Source organism: Diabrotica undecimpunctata, chromosome 10, assembly GCF_040954645.1.
Source record: "Diabrotica undecimpunctata isolate CICGRU chromosome 10, icDiaUnde3, whole genome shotgun sequence".
Classification (NCBI taxonomy): domain Eukaryota; kingdom Metazoa; phylum Arthropoda; class Insecta; order Coleoptera; family Chrysomelidae; genus Diabrotica; species Diabrotica undecimpunctata.
Genome location: NC_092812.1, coordinates 33,502,056 through 33,518,680, shown reverse-complemented (window position 1 = coordinate 33,518,680; position 16,625 = coordinate 33,502,056). Strand labels below are relative to the sequence as shown.

At 33.8% G+C, this 16,625-nt stretch overlaps 1 protein-coding gene across 2 annotated transcripts in view; it reads right to left on the bottom strand.

Annotated features, from left to right (window-relative positions):
- Nucleotides 1-16,625, bottom strand: part of LOC140452141 (lachesin-like) — a 374,675-nt gene that overhangs the window by 69,861 nt on the left and 288,189 nt on the right. For both annotated transcript variants that reach the window (XM_072546233.1, XM_072546234.1), the window contains one exon: nt 2,723-2,881. In XM_072546233.1, the coding sequence (XP_072402334.1) occupies nt 2,723-2,881 (159 nt within the window). The remainder of the gene's footprint in view (nt 1-2,722; nt 2,882-16,625) is intronic.

Here is a 16,625-nt window from a genome sequence, read left to right as displayed (position 1 = left end):
TAATGCCCACTAACGACCCTGCCTGGCTTCCTTCTGTCATTGGTTCTCAAATATAAATAATATTTGCTACAACATACATGGATTAAATTAAAATAAAATAGAAATTAAGAAATGCCTTTTATTTATGTCACACAAGCAGTTTGTTTTTAATTCTACAGTTGGTGCTAGACTTACAAACCTTGTTTATAGATTTAAATAAAATCGAATAAAATAAAACTAAAATATAAAGAAACATTTTATTTATGTATTGTTCCGTTCAAAAGTTAAGGGGCGAAGGACTTTTAAAAACCGCACTGTATATGTTGGCAGTAACAAAACGTAGAAATATCCGAAAATAAAACTAATAAATAAGTTGAAAATAAAAGAAGTCATTGTATTTAATTCCATGTGTAAGTAATCGTAATTGTACACCATTATATTTAGTTCCTTTTTTTGTCAATCGCTGTCACATATAGTTTCTGCTTCACTATCATCATCATCATTATTATCGTCACTGTCATCACTATCTCCGTTATTTATATTTATAATAATTGGTTCGATATCATCCAACAAATTGTCAATTTCCCCCATTTTTTTTCTGTTGCTATTACGTGGTTTACGTAGTTTTTCCATTTCTCTGGCGTAATGACCTGGTACGCTGCTGTAATTAAATTTCGCATTTCAGCTTCTTTAAAATTTGCGTTGCGTCCAGCTATATACCGTTTCACTTCACTCCAAACCATTTCTATGAGATTGAGTTCACAGTGATAGGGTGGGAGCCTCAGAATCTTCACATTGTGCTTTTTGGCAATATCTTCTATTATGTACCTGTCATATTTTGCTTTGAAAGCCTTGACTACATCAAGTAACTAGCATTTTAGGTAGTCTTCTTCAAATAATAGGTCCTTTGACAGAAGCCATTCTCGAATATCTTTTTCTAGTGTTGAACTGTTGGGAATTTGTTCTGACTTTCTGCTGTGATAGGAGGCATTGTCCATTATCACAACAGTTTTTTCTGGCAAATTTAGCATTAAGTTATTTTCGAACCAATCTTCGAAGGTCGGTCCACTGGTAGATACTGCGTGCAATAAAACGAACCGTGCACCACGAGCTGTTGGAGCTTTTAATCCTGTTGTCAGACCACGAACAAAAGCATCGCGATGAGATGTAATTGTTTTATCAACCCATCTTTTTTCACACTGTGCCCGATATTTACCCATGGTTCATCCAAATACACTATGCTGTATCCTTCTCCACAGTATTTACGAATTGCGCGTAAATATCGATGACGCCACGAGATGATTTCTGGTTTTTCAATCAAAATTGAATTTCTGCCACGTTTTGTAAACACAATCAGTCACATATCACTCAGCAAGCAATGTAGCGTGGTCCGTGAAAAGTTGGGCAAAGTTTCTTCGACATTTACAACAGCTAATATGTTGGTGGTATGTTCTCACGAAAAAATTGATGAATTATTCTACGAATTTGGTCCCTGACACCTTCATCGTACTTGTTGTCACGAAAATTACCAACCTTTCGCTTCTTGGGCTTGCGCTTTGGAGATTGTAATCCAGCAGGTGATGAATATTCCTGTCGTATGCGAAATAGAGTCTTTTCGCAAACACCACTCATATCTGACACTTTCCTAATTACATTTGATACAGAATCGTTATCCTGATTAACCTATCCCCAATTCCTCCATTTTGCGGTAAACATTCGGCGTCAAATATAGCAATAGCCAACAACAGAAAATAACAATAATTGCCAACAGCAAATCACAACAACAGCCACCAACAAATAATAACAATAACAAAACAGTAACAGTACATCCAAGATGGTACAAATAATCCTAACTCGAATATGTTTACGCTCTCCGAAGAATAAATAAAGACTAATTAAGGCCCTGGATGTATCAATCTTTTAAACATATTCTGTACAAGAATTACTCTAATTGCTTCTTAATTACTGAATACCTTAGAAGAAAGTATTTGCAGTTGATATCAACCAAAATTACAAATTCCATACACATTATGGCAGTAATCAGCACCGCAGGGACATAAATAACATTTTAAATTTGGCAGTTAGTAGAAATTACCGGAATTATTTTAAACTTTGAAACAAATGTTTATTTAATGCACATTTTATTATCCTACTGCTACTAATAAAAGATAAAAGTTGATAAGTTACTATTAGAAACACATAATGTATAGTATTATGTAAAATTATTAGCAAACGATATTTGTAAATTACATAAAATTGTACGTGAGGACTTGTTGAGAACTCCTGGTTAATTCAGTTTATTTTGAAAAATAGACAATAGAGAACGCCACCGTTCACTGTATAAAACTGGCAACGTCTTGGCGAAATTCCCATAAGCATAAGGTTAGCATTCCATATCTTACCCTGTACAGACTAGTCACTTTGAGACAAAGCTACGAATTCAACACTTTCATCAAAATTTTTTAAAAGTAATTTTTTTTAGTCCTTTTCACACTAAAGCATAAACACATAGGACAAAATACTAACCTTATAATTAAAAAAGCCGACTTGAAAGGGTTATTTTTCTTGTTTGTAAAATGTTTTATTTGTGTCTGTTTTAATTATGCATAGATGCTGCAGCAGTTATTATACAGCTTGAATAAATACTATTATAAGATTTGTCCGTGGATCAATAAGGACTTGTATCCAGTATAAAGTGTATCCAGTGTAACCGCGAAAGAAAAACATAATTTATAAGGCTTACCTTGAAGAGTTTTATTTATGGTAATTTTGGTATTATCGTCCCTCTTCCACTTAACGTTAGGTGTAGGAAATCCGGTGGCTTTACAAGTTAACGTTTCATTGGAGCCTTCCCTCACGATTGCGTCGCTGCTGCTCAAAGAGTCATCTATATTCGGAGGAACTAAAAATACAATTTTCAATATAATATACCTATTCTAAATACATAGTCATTTGTCTTTATTACTTTAAATTATAATGTGCAATCTTGATTCGTATAAAAGGATATATGAGTAATAAAAACTTTTAAGAATATCCTGCGAAACAAACAACCGCAAACGTAAGTGTCGTAAAGTGCCATGAAAAGAAAAAAATTATTACAGTCTGTGTGTGTGTTACGTTGAACAGAAATTCCATTTGTCTCACAAAAATTTGTATACACAATTTTTCTTATAATACGGGAGTTGGAGGTTTTAGATGTTGTTTTAAATTTTTAAATTTTTTTCTTATTTAAAAGTGGTTTCTGGTTCTCTGAAACTTTGCAGAGAGCAGCTAAATAAGTACAACAAATTTTAAGGAATGATTCTACATGAAAAAAAATGACATTTCGCTATATAAACGTATGTCCGCAAATGCTTCCTTTTCCGAGATACCCATTTCTTCCAAACTAACCATTTATTTATTGCTCCTAAAATGTTTGAGACATGCAAATGAAATTTGGTGAGTTTTCAGAGGTAATTATTGCTCATTTTTTGCCACACAATAAAAATACAATAACATTAAGCCAGAAAAATAACAGAAATTACCACTAATATAATTTTAAATAGGCGTAAAGCTACAAAAAATTTTCAACCCTAGCAAGTATAACTCCAGAAAGTAAAGTGGTGAAAGTTAAAGGATAAGGACTTGGTAAGAGTTTTTAAGAGAAAGTGCTAGGAAAAACATCTGCTAAAGGGCCTCCTAGAGACTAAGGTAAATGACTGGTGGAAAGCCAACAGTAAAGTTGTGCTACGAGTGCGAGAGGAAGTGCTAGGAAAAAACATCTGGTAAAGGGCCTCCCAAAGACAAAGAAACTTGGTGGTGGAACGATGAAGTGCAACAGAAGGTTAGAAAGAAGAAAGAAGCTAGTAAGAGGTATGACGGGTCTAAAAGAGGGGAAGATAGATACAAGGTAGCAAAGAGGGAAGCAAACCCCACTGTAGCTATTGCTAAGGAAAGACCGTCTGCATAGCTGTATGAAGAGTTGGAAATACCCGAGGAGATGAAAAGGTTATACACCTTTACTAAAGCAAGGGACAACTCATCAACGGACTTGACCCACGTGTGGCAGATTAAGAGTGCGGATGGAAGAGTGTTAAGAACCGATGTTGAAATAAAGCAAAGATGGTATGAGTACTTTAGTAAGTTGCTAAATGAAGAACACCAGCGGACAGACAGACGATGTGGGATCTCAAATGAGAATGTAATATTGATGATAGGAGAGATGAGGTTGTTGAGTTGTTAAATGGAATCAAGAAAGATAAGGCAGTAGGGCCTGGTGGAATACCTGTGGAGGTTTGGAAGGAGGAAGGGATTGATATTTTGTGGGAAATGATGATAAGGATATACGAGGAAGGAAGGATGCCCAATGCATGGAGAGAGTGTGATGGTATCATGGTATAAAGATAAAGTGGACATTCAGGACTGTAAGAACTATAGAGGGATACCTTTAATGTCGCAAGCAATGAAAATTTGGAAAAGAACTGTAGAGCAAAGGACAAGGAGAGACACATCGATAGGAGAAGAATAGTTTGGGTTTATACACCGTACAACAAAGTAAGGACTTGTGTGGGATTCACCGAAAGTGACGGTTGGTTTGCATCAAGGCTCTTCACTGAGTCCCAACCTATTTAATCTTGTAGTAATGGAAGGGGCTCCTTGGTCAATACTCTTTGTTAATGATATCGTGTTAGTAGAGTAGTGAAAAAATATATTAAAAAAGAAGGGCTATTGAAGAGGGCGGACTTAAGATTAGTAGGTCGAAAACCGAATATATGGTTAGTAGGTAGAGGAATGGTGGCGACATATAATTTATTGGAGAAACATTAGAAAGAATAGAAGAATTTAACTACCTTAGCTTCTACACAAGGGAAAATGTGACAATAGACTAGTTAGTTTAACTGAAAGCGAATGAGCGGGGTACTTTGTAATCGAAAAATCGAGGAAGGACTGAAAGGAACGATATAGAAGAGTGTGGTGAGACCTGCGTTGGTGTACGATGGTGAAGTGTGGCCTATAAAGAAGATTCAGGAAAAGAAGATGGAGGTAACTGAAATGAAAGTGTTATGGTGGATGTTGGGTAAGACTAGAAGGGACAGGATCAGGAACGACTGGAGCGAGGAAAGAGCTGGGCTGACTATAGTCTCAAAGAAGATTCAAGAACAAAGACTGCAATGATTTGGTCATGCCAGACGTAGAAATGAAAACTATACAGTAAGTACAAATAGTACAAACGATATATGACAAATAGTAGAGCTGTTAGAAGTTGATGCAAGGAAAGGTAGAGAAAAAGAATACCCGCTGGATAGATATGGCGATGAAGAGTAAGGAAGAGCGACCCCTGTAGAGAAAAAAGCGGAGGAAGAATTTAAACTTCTTAAGCTCAAGGGGCACGCTAAATTATTATATTGCACATCTTGCTATAGTCAAGTGGGTCTTTCTTGCTCTGTGAAGAGCTGTCACAACGGCGTTTTAAAAAATTATTAAAAGTATACTCAAGAGAGTGATGATGCGTATCTTAATTTAATAATGTATTTTGTATACAGCTTTATATACTTATTTTTACCTATACTTCACGAATTAAAACTAAAAATGACAAATAATAGTAAAAATTAAAAATAATGCGTTACCGCTGCTGTCTAAGAATTTATTGTTTGATAAATTCAACTACTACAAAAAATGTACATACAGGCCAAACCTACAAAATACTCACGTCCAATAAATTCTTGGTAAATGATAAGGTTATATATTTTTGTACAAAATCTGTCAAATCAAATCTAAACACAAAAAGTGTGTAGTTAAAAATCAATTAGTAACAAACCAGTTCCGCTATCTTCACACTAACGAATTAAAATAATCGTACAGTAGTCCTGGTGGGATGGCACTGTTAGTACCGCCTTTATTATTGATTTCGTCTATTACTACCTAGTTAGCAATTAGTCTGGGAGGCAGGGGGCGTTGAGTATACAGTTTTATGTACCTTCGGTAGCTTGAAGTTTTTCTTATGTATTTTAGTGTGTAGATTTGATTTTTCGAGGGTAATGAGGCTGAAACCGGTCAGATAATTTGGTATTTACAATTTAATTGTTTAAGTGATTGTATCTCCTAAACTATTAGAGATAAAGGGTACAGGTCTATGTCACCAAATGTTATTTCGTACAAAACAATATTGATATTATGAAAAATAGAACATAAGCCTTAATTAATCAAACCACCTAACATTATTGGCCTAAAGGGATCAAGTCAAAAAAAACAAGTTAAAATGACAAGTAGATAAAATTTATTAATATGAAATAATTCTAATTCTTGGAGAGGTTATCAAAAAATTGTTTTTCTTCATCACCACAGAATCGTTTGAAATCTTTTAGGCATTTAAATTTTTTAGCCGAGATTGGTATCAAACCTAAAAATTTTTTAATGTTCAAGCAGTTTAGATTTTTGCACGTTAGGGGTGGCTTCATTCGTATAAATGCTGATCTGGCAATCTCTATTCGCCTGTTTATTTCTGCAGTATGATCATTAGATTTAGATCATAGATTTCCTTAGCTGTTTTAATTTTTCCTTAATTATTCGTTGTATTTCTTTATACTTCTGTAAATCTTTGCCTTTATATTTCCTTCTTTCTTCCATCTGTAATAGTATTTCTTCTGTCATCCACTGTTTTTTAGCCTCTAAGGTTTGTTGTATCAAACTTTCTTGAGCTGATTTGAGTAATATGTTTTTTATAACATTCACATTATTTTTTAATTCGTTTTTTATTTCTTCGTCTTTTAGAATTATTACATTAATTTTTGGTTGTAGTGTTTTTTGAGCTCAATTCTTTTTAATTTTATTTTCACGTCAGCAACTAACGGATTGTGGTCTGAGTTAACATCTGCTCCAAGATAAGTTTTATCTGAGGTTATAGAGTTTTTATATCTGTTATTTACGAGTATAAAGTCTATCTGGTTTCTGACAATGTGGTTTTCTGTATGTGAAGGAGACGTCCATGTCTATAGTCTTCTCTTAGGAAGCTGAAACCAAGTATTGGCAATTACCATATTCTTTTCTTGGCAGAATTCTATGAGCCTTTGTCCTCTCTCGTTTCTAGTTCCTAATCCGAACTGTCCAACTATATTTTCAACTATACCTACTCCAATTTTTGCATTAATGTCTCCTAAAATGTAAGTAATATCTCTAGATTTTGTTAACTTGATTGTATTGTGCAATTCTGAATAAAACTTTTCGATCTCATCTTCGGTCTTATCAGCTGTGGGAGCATAGACTTGGATCATATTAATAATACAGTTCCGAGCTTGAATTTTTAGCATTATTATTCTCTCTGAAATTTGAATCACACCTAGCACTGATTTTCTAATAGTGTTGCTTACGATGAAAGCTACTCTGTATCGATGATCAGTGTTGTCTCCTCCAATGTAAGAGATATTGTAAATTGTATTTATAATTGTAATTGTATATTATAAAAATGAATAAGAATTAGCTAAAGAGCTACAGTAAGCGCAGGAACAGGTAAACCAGAAAAAAATGATATTGGGGAAGGTTAAACCAAAATCGTCCAAGAAACTTAAAGTAAGTGCTCTAAAAATAAAACTAGAAGGTAAAACTAGTCTTAAAAGGAACAAAGAAGCTGTCAAGAAAAACTTAGCAAAAAAGAAATGTGAAAATCATACAGAGTCTGTTCTTCTAAATACCGCGTCAAGCTCAAATCAACCTGACGTTGTTATAAATATGTGTGTTGATGAGTGTTCAATTTGTGAGGAAAAAAGAATTGAAGACATGATCCAATGCACCAAATGCCGTTCATGGAGCCACGAACTTTGTGCTGGAGTCCAACCTGGATCCCAAACTTTTTCTTGCTTTGAATGTAAATAAAAATATTATGTACGTTCAAAATCAATAATTAGGTTTTATTAAACTATTTAAAAAAAACAACAAAAAGAGAAATCAAACGATTTCTACCTAGCGAAACCGAATTTAAATTTTTACCACTGTGTTTCCTAAAACTTTCGAAGCAAACAGCTGGATAAATTACTCGGCAAAGGAATCTAAAATTGCATTCCACATGCCGTTCATCCTGGTCAAAATTCGTAGTGAATTCAGTTTCTGGTACTCCAAACAAAGTAAGTAATAAAACATAATGACTGTATTAGATTTTTGTTTCGATACAGGGCAGCGACAGCCGCTTATACGTATTTCGACCTCTTCTGAGGTCTCCTCAGAACGGTATAGCCACTGCTCTATTAGGTTACTACGGGTACAATTAAGAAAACCCACTCCAAAATTTTGTATTACCGCCTCCACTTGTATAAAACGTGTATGCACTAATATGCATAAATGATGTGTATTTTATTTTTCTCGAATTCTATCAGATTAATTAATGCTCCCTCCTCGTACATTTCATGTCGCAATATCAAATAGATATTTTTTAAATACAATCTTTTGTTCTTTCTTCCTTATTGTTGCGGTTTTCTTTCATATTTTAAAGACATCTTATTAAAGTTAGCATTTACATAACTAGCATTTTATTTTCAAATTTAAGTACCGAAGCAACAATTTTTTCCTTCTGTTTAACAGATCATGAAGACTGACATACCAATTTCCTCGCTTTGTATTTACTTAATCGTAAAAAGTGTCATAATCAAGATATTCTTACGCTATATCGCTCTATTGATCTTAAAAAGTTAGTAAAACCATCTAATTATTCTAACATAACTTCTAAACAAAAATCTAATAAATGTTTACGAACTACTCAAGAAAGCGGTAATTCAGCCAATCTCACTAACGAGGTAGCAGCTTTTCATCGTACACTCCTAACAGTTCAGAAAACTTTTCCATATGCTTTAAGGAAATCGTTGCAAGCTCAGCTATAAAACTAACAAAAAGGTTAGTTAACTTGCAAAAACTTCAAAAGGGGCTATTATAAAATATTTGGAAATTAGATCTAAATAGAAAAAGGATTAAATCTTAAATAGAAAAAAATTAATCCTTTCTCTGCTAATTGATAATGTTCTATGTGTTTGATGTACTCGTAGCTTTATTTGTAATAATACTACCGTATTTTCTAAACAAAGAGTATCGGGTATGAAGATCATATTTTATTTAATAAAACACATTAACTTAAAAGTTGATTATGCTCTGTGCCTTCAGTAAAGTCTAGAAAGACGGTAGTACTTTACATTAAATTACTAGTCTTAGAAACAAAGATTACAAATACACATTTTATACTATGTAAATGATAATAAAGTAATATTTATATTTGTAATACTGCGTGAAGAAGATAAGAATATAACATCCGCTAGAGTTGTTCCTTCCATTATATATTTTATAGCAACACAAATATCAAGGCTTTTAAAAATATTACACTTATTTCCAATGAATGTGCAAATTAGAATAAAAATAAGGTAATAATATACAGTGATGAGTGTCTTACCACCCGGCTTTTTAACGTAAGAGATAGAAAACACAGTTACCTTGTGAAATAAAAAGAGATGAAACTCGTAGAGGTGAGAAATAATCGGAAAAACCTATAATTTATATTACATTACATTACCACTATCGACAGTCTCACACCTTTAGACGTTAGATTCGAGCTAAATCACCTCTTCTTCAGTGCCTTATCCGGTCCGGATGTTGGCGATCATCAAGGCTATCATGGTTTTGTTGACTGCTCTGCGAAACAGCTCCGCTGAGGTCATCCCAAACCATTATCGGAGATTTTTCAACCACGAGATACGACGGCGTCCCGGTCCTCTTCTGCCAAATACTTTACCCTGCATAACAAGTTGAAGAATTCGATATTTTTCTTCGTTCCGCATCACGTGGCCGAGGTACTCAAGCTTGCGTTGTTTAATTAAATCACCTCGGTCATAATTATTATGAGTAACGTCGAATGTGTGACGTATTTCCATTTTTTAATTTCGCATAAAGTAAAAACTGATTGACCACAATAAAGCAAAAATGTGAATAAAATAATTTAATTAATAGTGATTATTTAATCTAAAGTTTTAAATTACTAACCAAGAATAATTTCTACTATGATTTGAAGAGTTTCATACACTCTTGTCACGGAATAATTATAAATCCTTCGTGGATTAGTGGTAAGAATTCGACATTGCGATACAGACATCGCAGACGATTAGAGTTCAAAACCCACATGTGGTTTTCTTTTTTTTTTTTTTTTAATAATTTGAAATTATGCAAAGATCGTTTTGCTTTGAATCACTAAATAAAACTAAACAAAAACTAAAGTTAAAACAAAAAATCTTATTGACAAAACAGTATCGTCGTACTTTCGAAAATAAAGTAAAAACTTTTAAAGAATGTTTAAATAAGTAAAAATTCTACAAAAATAAAAAAATATCCGTGGCCACTAATCAATCGATTAGGAAAATTGAGCATTGAGATATTCACTGACGATGCGAGAATTATCTGCAGGACAACCATCGTGTTGAAACCATATGGAATCGAAAGGTATTGGTAAATTACAAAGGGCTGGGACAATTTCATTTTGCAGAAGTTCCAAGTATTTCCGCCCAGTCAACATACCGTCTATAAAAAATGGACCAATGACATGATTCCCTATTATGCCTCCCCAAACATTTACTTTTCGAAGACGCTGGGTACGAGCGACATAAATCTGACGAGGATTTCCTCGAGATCAATACCTAGCATTGATTGAATTGTGACGGCCATGCAATGAAAACGTACATTCATCGGTGAACAAAACGTTCTCTAAAAAATGTTCATCTTGATGTGACATTTCCATTGCAGTTTGACAAAATTCTAAACGTCTATATTGATCCCCAGGGAATTGTTCGTTGGATTTATGAAGTTTATAGGGACGGTATCGATGTGTTTACAAAATTTCACCTACTCTAAATCTTGGAATTCCACATTGTTCTCCGAGACGAGGTGTTGATTTGGTAAGATTTTGCTCAATACTTGCACAAATCAAAGTGTCCCTTAGTTCCCAATCTGGATTTACCTCCCTTCGTCTGCGAACTCCTCTTGGATCGAACACGGATCCATAAGTAAAAAAATTACGTATAATAGACTGAATTGTTGATCGTGCTGGAGCCGGCCTATTTGGAAACATATTTACAAACTGTTGTCTAATCATGTTGTCTGATAATCCATTCACATGCCAGACAACAATTTGCACTTTTTCCTCGACCGTTAAAATCGTTTTCACGAATTGTTTTTTCAATAAAAAGTTTCTGTTTACCGTAAAAAACACTTCTCGATGTGTTATTATTTGATAACTTGAAGGCTTGATGATTTGGTTAGCTATAAAGCAGGTAGCTGTTCGCGCGCATTCATTCCAATGTCGTCAATTGTTTTGAAAATCATTACCTGTACAGAGGAATTGATATTAACACTGAGAATTTAGTGATGGATTTGACATTAAACAGTCTTCAATGGATTATTTTCCATTCACAACTGAAGACTATAAAACTGGAATTGAATTTGAAATATTTTGTATTTCTATTTTATAACATTGGAATACGAATAAATTGTAAATAATGAGTTTTTCGAAAACTTGTTACCTAATATGTATCATATTTTCTATTATTATTGATTGAGTAAAACAAAAATTTTACCCTTGGTGTGAATTGAACCCCAGTCTTCTTATCACTAGACAACGTCTCTAACTATTACGCCAACTCCACATACAACAATTGTTTTCGGACTGAACATACCTATTTAGTTTAGTCAAATATTTTAGTTGAGTTATTTTTATTATTAAATAAACTTAAAGATTTATAATTTAAAATCGCTACTAATTAATGTTTTTTACTATAATATATCTTAATATATTTAATCATTTATTCTAACATCAGAAATTATTAAAATAAAATATTTTCGAGGTCATCCGTATAATTATGACTGAAGTCAAATAGACACGTCTAATAACTAGCCTTATCTCGTACTATCTCACAACTTCTATCCTTTCCGCTATTTTGTCGGATGGTAAGACACTCATCACTGTATAAGTGAATTGGCCGATATTGTGTGAAGGCATAGGTTTGTTTCAGAGTTTTTCATGTGGTGCCCAGGCCTTAAGTGAGCGCTCCCCCTAGTTTAGTAGTTAATGTTTTTATTAATGATTTTTTTTTATTAAATCTTTGTTTTAGAAGGTAGCAGCTGCACTTAAATTGGCGAGAACAACAGTATACAATATACGAAAAAGAATTAAAAAATCCTGTTTTATCTTCTCTGGGAAAAAGCAGACCTCATTTAAAAACGAAAACTATTGATTTATTTGAGGGTAATAAAATGGCAATTCGAAGTAAAAAATATATATGTACCAGGATAGTAAGTAAACCATCTTTCTGTTTAGAATTACAAGTAGGACTTAAAATGTTATAGTAATATATTAAAATAAATATATGCGTTTGGTCTATTTAGGATCGGGTGCAGTCTTCACAAGGAATTTCATAAACCGTGTTTTTCATTTGGAATGTTGTCTTTGATGATCAGACAAGAGATGAAAGCTTTTGTTGAAAAAATTTTGTCGATTTTGTCAGTGACACCTTTGATGTAAGGAAGAAAAGCTTTTGTTAAGTATAGGTTGGTACAATAGTGTAGGTTGGCTACAGTGTACTTATGACTTAAGTCAAAGTGAACGACTATTATAATCATTGTAAGCAAGACAAGATGGTTGGAATATGTTGTTCTAAATAATAAAGAAATAATCCATTAATAATATACTTATTTTGTCATTTAAAAACTAAATATTGAAAAGCTTTCGTATGATGAGGGTCTGAGTCTTTGGATTGAAATTGAGAGGGAGATTGATGTTTGTGGATGCTCCTATTGATGTGATTTTCGCTACAACCGTTTTTGATGGGGAATTGTTTTAAACTAGAGAGCTCAGCAGGTCTACTTGCTTCCTCGCAAAGGAAACCTCGTGGGTTTTCGATAAACAGAGTTATGAAAATCTTGGGATTGGTTTCTCTTTATGACTCGCGAAACGGTAGAGATAAACCACCATGAGGCCAAATGACTGCATCGTCAATATATTGTAGCCAACATGTGGATTTAAGCATTGATGTCGATAGTGCTCAGGTCTCGAAGTCTTCCATAAAGATATTGGCAATTATTGGAGATAGTGGGGAGCTTATTGGGGTACCATTTATTTGTCTGTAGAATTGATTTTGGAAGATGAAATAAGTGTTGGACATACAATGTTTAATGAGAGATAAGTGGTCTTAAGTGGCTAGATACTGTATTTAGTTTTCAGAATGTTTAGAGTTTCGTCAATAGGAATATTTTTAAAGAGTGAAATGATATCGAAACTTACTAGAATGTCTGACGGTGAGATAGGCTATTGTTTAAGAAGTTCGATAAAATGAAAACAAAAATTGACAAAGGATGAAGTATTTTCGGCGAGAGTTTTTAGAGTTTTGCCCATATATTTTGTCAATGGTTGTGTAGGGCAGTTGTGCGCATCGACAATGGGACGTAGAGGAATATCGAGGTTGTGAATTTTGGGTAGGCCATATATTCGAGGTGTTCTAGAAGACTTTTCACGAGAATTTGTTTTATGTCAATAGGAGGAAAAGTTTTATTGATAACGGCTTCTGTTGTTTTCTCTAGATAGGTTGTTGGATTATTAGGAATCAGTCTGTAGTCTGGAGTATTTGAAATGAGTTTATTAATGTAAGAAGAAGTGTTTAGAATAACGGTGACATTTCCTTTACCAGCGGGAAGAATGAAAGAAATAGATTTGGATTCGATTGAAGTTATTTCAGGGCTTTTTCTCAGATTGGCTAATGTTCGGAGTAAGAGGATTTGAGTTACTAAGAACTGTAGCGATGCCTAGTTATTTCAGCATCTTTGGAAAGTAAACTGGAGATGGCTTCTGCAGTTTGACAGATGATTGTCTCAATTGGAATATGACAGCGTAACTGAAACTTTTTGTTAAAGCTTGAGTGGCAATGGTCGAAATAGGGGTATCAGAAAAGTTGTGAACCACTGTAATGGATTTCAAAGTTGTAGGTTTTGGAATTTGTTTGGCAATTAATTGCGCTAATTGGCCCTTCTGAGTTTCAATCTTAGATTCGAAAATGTTTATTGTTGTCTATGTGTTGATACGGTCAAAACTGTCCCATAATATACGATGTATATACGAAGAATGAATAGATGACCAGATATTGAAAATATTGATATTTGTGACATCTAGTTTTCGTCTAGTGGAATAATAGCTTCCCGGAGAAGCGCAGAACTGATCTTTCTAAGAATTTGGGAGGTAGAAGAAAAAGAGGTATGAAGAGTTTTAGAAATTTGAGAATGACTTTATGGTCTCGGCAGGCTTTAAGGAATGTTAAATTACAAAGAAGGCTACGACGATTCTTAGTAGCAGCAGATTGCTGATTTAGTGAGCTGGTAAAATTCCTCCCCGTAGAGGCTAACAAAATATACATATATGTGTAGCGATGTATATATACTATTGTATATATCTATTATAAAAGCTGGAAATATAAATTTGGAGTCCTGCGCAGTTATGACCCCTATCCGTTAAAAATATTAACTATTTCTAGCTACCTCTCATATAGTTCTCTTCTAAATATAACTACAACGATAGAACTTTTATTTTACCCTTAATTTTTAATCCATTCTGTCCCCTTTCACCTAGCGGTTAAATTTTAACAGGTGCGATTTGTTCCTAAATTGCTACATCAGAACGATGCGAATTCAGTGCATTGTCAAAACTATACCAATTAATAACTATGATAGCAGGAATTTCGAGAATCTTCAGGAACAGATGAATAATAATTTATGAGATCCAAGTTGCTAATTAAGAAATTAATGGGCAAACTGGAAATGCGTGGTTTTTCAGCCATCCCTGAATTTATGACTTTCCAAGTTGCTTCGGCACTTTTAACCTCATTCATGGTCTTTCATTTTCAATGATTGTGCTAAAAACAAAAAGTGTTCTTTAACATTTATATTAAAAAGTATATTTAATGATATATTAAGGTGAATTGGATAAAATGGGAGAATTATAAATATTAGGAAGTATCTTATGCAATAATACAACCTAAAGAGGAAACAAATCCGTCGTGCTTGACGATCTACCAATACAATTTATAAAGCTAATTGATGACGAATTACTAGACGTAAGTTCAACTTTAAAACCATATACATTCGACTGACATAGTGTCTAAACAGTAGCCGATAGCAACGTTTATTCCATTTCAAAAAAAGGATGCTGCTAAGGAATTGATTACTCTAATGAATCACGTACAACTTTTTTGAAAATTATACATAACCGTGCAAAAAACTAGATCCAGAAATACGTAGGGTTCAGAAAACAAGCTGGAACAAGCTTCATACAGAATATGGCAAGGTATTTAACTGGCTCTTGCAATATCTATGTAAAAAAGATGAATTTAAAGAATACAATAATGATGAGGTCTTAACCGTCTCTAACACAATAATAGAAAAAGTACGACAATATAAGAGCAAGCAAAAGAGATAAAATGCTATATAAAAATAGTACGAACCAACTTCGTAAAAATATAAAAGTTGCTAACCAAAACATATCATTACCAAGGCTTACATTCCTGATGGAATGTTTGCATCTTTTCCAAGAGCTCTTTGATTCGCTTGTTATATTGCGTTGAATCACTTCGCATGTTTTTAGTGTATTGTCAAAGTTTGTTGTATGATTTGTCTTTTGTTACAATTTTCTTCCCCTTATTTCGATCTGTGCATAGATCCCTCCAGTTTCTCACTTTCAGGATTTTGATATTTCTTATACCTGGTCCTCCCATTTCTCTCTAGCTCTTCCCCTTGCTATTTCAGTTTCTGGCTTCCATCTGGTGACCTTCTCAATCAGTAGGTCATTTCTTCTCCCTTTTACTACTCATATACACTCTTGTTAAGTGCAACCAATACATATATAATATTATAATACTTAGAGTAAGGCTATTACGATGCTATGTATTCTCTACATTATTGTATGGAGTTAAAGCATGGGCATTGAAAAAATCATACCTGTATCAATAAGAAGCGTTGGAAAGGTGGTGTAGGGTGGATAACTGGAGGAGAGCAGCCAACGACAAGACGAAAAGGAGCCTTAGAGGTGAATGATAGAGGAGGCCAGGGCCCGATTAAGCTGTAGTACTATTGGGAAGAGAGATAACAGCCCACTCGATGATTTCTTGAAATTTTTAACTTCGCCTTGGTTTTGGCTCTTACTATTCTTTTTCATCAAACCAAATTTTCCCAATTATTTAGTGAGGTACTTCTTGGGCAACTCCCTTGGCCAAGTTACCAACCTCTGATTCCAGGAAGTTTTTAAATATGTAAAAAATTCTATTACCTAGAAGTTGTTAAGATGTGAGTCGTATGCGGATATTGTTTTAAGATGATCACTTGTGATAAAGGTAGCTAGGCTCTATTACTGAATGCTCACATGAGTTGAATTATCATCATATAGTTTTTTTTATTTTAGCCTTGGTTTAGAACCTTTAGCCACGTAATTACAGATATTCATTCATTCAGGATTGTACAGGGAGGACACTTTTCACGCTCAGACATAATGCTGAATTATATAAAACTGAATCCAACATCTATCCCATTTAAATTTGATATGCTGTTTTACATGCAAGGAGATCATTTTACAAGCTTATAATTTTAGTACCTAACTGTAGAAAAATTTT